Consider the following 6,458-nt stretch of genomic DNA (forward strand, 5'->3'; position numbering starts at 1 on the left):
ACACACACACACACACAAAATAATAATAATAATAATTGCATTGCCATAATGAGTGTATTTCGAAAACCAAAATACTGTTTCATGGCCACACAAAAAAAATGTATGGCTGGTACATTTTCTCAGTCACTATTAGCAGGTGTGTTAAAAGTCAGTTTTGGAGCATGATTGCACATCATGGTCAGTTTTGTAGAGTTAAATTAGAAAAATAAACGCAGAGGGTGTAGTTTAGCGTGGCTCTTAGAACAGCATGCATGTAAGTTTGAGTGGAAACAGCAGGTTTGGCACCAGCTCTGGATCTTCTCACTGCTGGGTTCTGCTTTTAGTCTTAGTTTTGCATCTTGTTTATCAGGTCTGGTTTGGCCAGGACTGGAACTTGTCCGTCTGAGCAGCTGAGTTTGGGTTTTTTGCGTCTGTATGTGTTTGTGTGAAGAGAACGGGGCGTGTTGAATGTCTCATGGCAGATTAGGGTCACTCAGAAGACTGGGCCATGTTTACTCAGACGATGATTACTTCCTGTCTTTGCCCTGACACCACAAAAAAAAAAAACATGACAGGCACAAAGGGTTCCCTTTGCACATTAAATAAGCGCGCGCACACATACACAGTCCCTTTCCTCCAATCAAGCCCACTTTTAATCAAGTCTGATACTAATCTGACCTTTAAAAGACTTAAGTTTAAAGAGAAACCTTTCCCCCAAAACCTCTTTTTAAGTATTCTTTGGGACCTCATTATGCAAAATGAGAAAATTTGGTCACAGCTTGTTGTACAGCTAAATTGCCTTGTCAAGGGTTAGAGTAAATCAGGAGACTCATGGAGCATGACTGTGTGTGTGTGTGTGTGTGTGTGTGTGTGTGTGTGTGTGTGTGTGTGTGTGTGTGTGTGTGTGTGTGTGTGTGTGTGTGTGTGCATACATACAGGGTATTTCTATCATTTAAATGTGTAGAATGTAAAGAGAACTCATCAGATACGCACTAGTGCTCCTAAAGAGATTGGCCCCTCTTGCATAGAAATAAACGGCTTGTGCCCGTATAACCTTCTCTCCTCATTGGCTGGGCGCTCTGACCTGAGAACTGCCTCGTTCTACTGTGGTAGTAAATGTCAGGAGAGGATTTAATGAAGATGGGACAGGTGCCTGCACGACGCATCCACATATTAGCTTAAAAGAAACGTCCCAATGTGACATGCTCAACCTTTATCCTGTTTATAATACATGTTATCCAACACAATTTCACAATATTCCAGAAAGCATCTTACGTGATTCAGTGAATGTAAGTATATTGTGGCCGAAGACAAAGAATCACCCTATTTTATTTTATTTTATTTTATTTTATTTTATTTTATTTTATTTTATTTTATTTTATTTTATTTTATTTTATTTTATTTTATTTTTAATTTAATTTAATTTAATTTAATTTAATTTAATTTTAATTTAATTTAATTTAATTTAATTTATTTATTTTCTATATATTTTTTAATTGTTTTGTTTTTACTTTTTGAATCTTTTAATAATTTTGTTTATTATTATTATTATTATTATTATTACTGTATTTTATTTAAAACTTTTCTTTCATGTTTAGATTTTTTCCTGATTCCTGATGCTCTTTTGTGTTGACTTTTGGACCCCACTGTATTTATCTTCATTGCCTGAACAATTGACAGCTTTGTGCACAACAAAAAAAAAAGGACTGTACATTTATCCCTCACATACTTGTTTTTGTTTCCCAAATTTCACATGCCATCTACTCTTTCTGAGGTCTATGAACCTACATTATTGAAGTAAATGTCCTAAATAAATAACGATCTGACTGAAAAATACTGAAAGATCTCATACTGAATAGCTGACGTAATGTGGTTTTGTCAAACACCAAAGACTTGGTCCAGAAATGAAGACTTGATGCCACACAGAGTGTCAAATTCCATTGCTTTTGAGCAGAAATCAACCAATCATATAATTGAAACAAGGTGTCTTCCCTTGCGTGGCCTCTTCTGAACCCCGCTTCTTCAGAATGGTATTTCCAGACACAGTAGTCCTGTCATCTGTGTTCCATCAATGCCTCTAATGAGATCACTAGTGGATTTACACTATATAAAGCAGAGTTTGTGTGGTGCAGTCTATTGTTACCAGCAGAGTGGGCCGAACGAGATCAAAGCAGGAGAGCAGGACGAAGAAAGAGAGATGAAGAGCAGAATAAGAGTTAGAAACAGACGGAAAGGATTGATGGAAAGAAGTGCAGTCTAGGCAAAGTGGAAAAGAGAGAGGTGGAAGAGTGAAGAAATGCAATGAGTGGGACATGGAGAACTTCCTGACTTCCTGATGCTTTCACGAATAAAGTTAGTCCCAGAGCAGTCAGATGAGACATTTCTGGCATTCCTGCCTTTCTATTGATTCATGAAAATCCCATCAGAGAACACACACCTGAACATGAGCACACTGGAGAGATAGAGAGAGACTTGCACTTATCCAGACAAACAAATATTCACAATATATGAGCAATGTTTTTGAGTGTCAAGAAAAAAAGATTGATCTCTAGTGCGCACACACACACGCTTTTCTCTGCATTACTATACTCTTGCACACAGAAGTGCACATAAATTCAGTTGCTTGATTGCCTTTTCCCAATTATTATTATCATTATTCCCACCACTTTTCTTTTATAATTCTTTACACACACAAACACACACACACAGACACACACACACACACACACACACACACACACAACTCTTTGAGTCTGTATGAGCTGATACTGTCCAGGGCAAGTTATCCGCTGTCTGAAGGGGATGTTTATAGTACTATATCTCTTCATTAGTTCCACTAAACCATCATAACCCTGACTCTCTGTCCTCCTCAGGCTGTGGAGGCTCAAATCAGAAGTTTTGGACAGACCCCCTGCCAACTACTGATCGAGCCACACCCACCACGCAGCTCCGCCATGCAGGTGGTGAGTGACATACACACATACACACACACACACACACACACTCACACACTCACATACATACACACACAAACACTCGCTCACACTTACACAAACACTCACTCTCTCACACACACATACACACACACACACACACACACACACACTCACATACATACACGCACTCACTCACACACTCTCATACATACACAGACACACACACACTCACATACATACACACACACTCACACACACTTACACAAACACTCACTATCTCACACACACACACATACACACACACACACACAGACACACACACACTCACTCACACACATGCACGCACGCACACACACACGCGCACACACACACACACACACACTCACTCACTCACTCACTCACACACTCACATACATACACATACGCACGCACACACACACACTCACACTCACACACACACACACTCACATACATACACACACTCACACACACACTCACACACACTCACATACATACATACATACATACACACACACACACACACACACACACTCACATACATACGCACGCACGCACACACACACACTCACTCACACTTACACAAACACTCACTCACACACACACTCACTCACACACACACACTCACATACATACACACGCACGCACGCACACACACACACTCACTCACACTTACACAAACACTCACTCACACACACACTCACTCACACACACACACTCACATACATACACACGCACGCACACACACACACTCACTCACACTTACACAAACACTCACTCACACACACACACACACACACACACACACACACACACACACACACACACACACACACACACACACACACTCTCTTCTGAGTGTCCAGATGCAGATATAGTTATTGGCTCAGAACTGCATTTCGTAACAGTGACACTAAACACTTTGACTACACAACATCATCATCATCACACAGTCCTTTCCCAAACACTGGGAAATGCTAGAAAACACCAGATCTGATACAGAGGGAAGACTTTGTCCAGTTGTTGCTTTATGATTGTGTGTGTGGACTCACTTTTTGTTTGTTTGTTTGTTTGTTTTCTCGTGACCATAGGTGGCACAAAATCTCTGATTTTAACACTTGATGAATTAATGAATTTATTTTGTCATTTCAACAGAATATGAAAAATTGAACTGGCCTAATCCTCTCTGTGAAACCAAGCCTTTGTGTCTCTAGAAAATAGTGATCTATTATGTTGAATACATAATTGTATTATGCATTTTTTGTTATTATTATTAATGAAGGATATGTGTGCATATTAATGTGTTTAGATTTAGAAATGATAGTTTTTCTTTTGAATTGGAAAGATCACATTAGACCTTTTTTTTATTGAAATCTCAAAATAATACATTGGGTTGTCATTATTTCAATAATCCAATAAATTAGATGCACAGGTTTGATCTTTTCAGTCAGTACAGCTGGATGAAACAAAAACTGTGTCCATCCTTATTTTTAGGATGCAAAAATTCAAAATGTTATTATTTTAAAGGTGTGGGGGGTTTCTTTTCTATACCAGCTGTATATAATCTTAGCATAATATAGCAGAGGTGGAAAGAGTACAAAAATATTCTACTCAGGTAAAAGTACCATTACATTAATGAAATTTTACTTAAGTACAAGTAAAAGTACCAGTCTAAAAAATCCACTCAAGTAAAAGTAAAAAGTAGCTCATTTAAAATTTACTCAGAGTAAAAATTACTTAGTTCCATTTTAACAGTGGGAGGGAGTCAAAAATGGGACAGACCAAGGTTGTCAAACTCAGTTCCTGGAGGGCCACAGTCCTGCAGTTTAGATATAACCCTAATTAAACACACCTGATCCAGCTAATCTAATCATTTAGGTTTATTTGAAAACTACATGATATGTGTGCTGGAGCAGGGTTAGAACTAAACTCTGCAGGGCTATGGCCCTCCAGGAACTGAGTTTGACACCCCTGGGATAGGCCTATTAATCTCAAACTAGTTGTTTTTAATTAAAGGAATCAGTTATTTAGAATAATAAAACATTTGGGCTGTTTTCAGGCAAATCAGTATCAACAAACTCATCTTTTCAATACAGAGGAAATGCAAAAGCTTCATCGGACGTGGCATTTAGATGTATTACACTGTTTAGTGCAGGACAAGAATGCATTTAACCTGCAGTTACAAATGCATGAATAATGTTTTGATATGCCAGACATAAAATGTTGAATACTCATTTGAAATTATAAAAACTTAATTATAAAAAAAAAAAAAAATCAAAAGAAACTTTAAATGTGAAATTAAAATGGCCAGTATGTGTCAGCAAGTCACTGTTAATAAGTGAGTCATTGCGATTGAACCAAATCATTTAAACAGTTGATTCATTCAGAAACGAAACACTGTCATGTTGCTCAGAGATGCAAAATTTTGCTTTGGTGGCTGTGTTTGGAATAAATTTTTGTTGTAGAAATAGAGCAAAAACAATGGCAATATGGTGTCTAAAACGCAAGTCTCTTAGTTTACTGTCCTGTTGTAAAAAAAAAAAATATATATATATATATATATATATATATCAGTGGCGGCTGCTGGTCTTTCAAAGAGGGGAAGCTCATTTTCGGCCTACATTATAACCCTCTGATGGTCTTCATTTGTAATGACACTCTGGGTCTTTTTGACCCCAGACAATAACATTTCATTTTGTAATAGTAAAATATTTAAATTTTTTACAAATATAATTTTACTCTGTTCATTTATGTTTTTACTAAACTTTGTACAGTTTTTGGAGGATTTAAATCTTTTACATTTCTATAAATAAATAAATATTTATTTAAATAGGCTTTTTTTTTTTTACAAAAAAAGAAAAAAGCATTTCAGGTAAAATTCACTTCATAAAAGACCCAGATTTCTAACTTTCATACATGGGGATACCATGGATAATTTTATAAGGTTTAATGTAAGATTTTTGCCCATTTTTGGGGAAATTCAGTTTAAAAATTGTAATAAATCACTTTAACCACTAGATGGCTATAGTGTGTGTGTGTGTGTGTGTGTGTGTGTGCGCGCGCGCGCACATTTTCAATCTGTCTTAGTTACCAATTTAATTTTGTGGTGGTTCTGCATTTTACAAATATCAAGAAATATTGCCGCAGTTTGTCTTTCGAATACACTTGAGAAATCCGCGATCATGGGACTGAGCGTGAAACAGCTTCACCGACTTCTTATGGTGCAGACCGCTGTCAGTCAAAAGGAGATCGACAGATCCTCCAATCATCACGCGGAAGCCCAGTCTTCATTCACCTCCAGAGACGCTGAGCGTCCGTGGGCGGGACATAATCGCAGCATTTATCCAATGACCGTCTAGCTTCGGAGCACTGAAAAAAACTGTTCAAAGCAGCCCCATCGAAGTCAATAAACGCTCGGCTTCAACAGGGAAATGCACTGTGACGCTACGGGAATGTATGAGAAGAAAATCGAGTCAGCCGACATCTAGCTGATTAACACAATACATAATACACAATAGTACATAT

At 37.6% G+C, this 6,458-nt stretch overlaps 1 protein-coding gene across 1 annotated transcript in view; it reads left to right on the forward strand.

Moving 5' to 3' along the window:
• Positions 1-6,458, forward strand: part of LOC132142168 (lipopolysaccharide-responsive and beige-like anchor protein) — a 204,301-nt gene that overhangs the window by 184,672 nt on the left and 13,171 nt on the right. The window contains exon 48 of the mRNA XM_059551824.1: positions 2,853-2,942. Coding sequence (XP_059407807.1) covers positions 2,853-2,942 — 90 coding nt within the window. The remainder of the gene's footprint in view (positions 1-2,852; positions 2,943-6,458) is intronic.

The sequence above is a fragment of the Carassius carassius genome, chromosome 6, assembly GCF_963082965.1.
Source record: "Carassius carassius chromosome 6, fCarCar2.1, whole genome shotgun sequence".
In the NCBI taxonomy this organism is placed as follows: domain Eukaryota; kingdom Metazoa; phylum Chordata; class Actinopteri; order Cypriniformes; family Cyprinidae; genus Carassius; species Carassius carassius.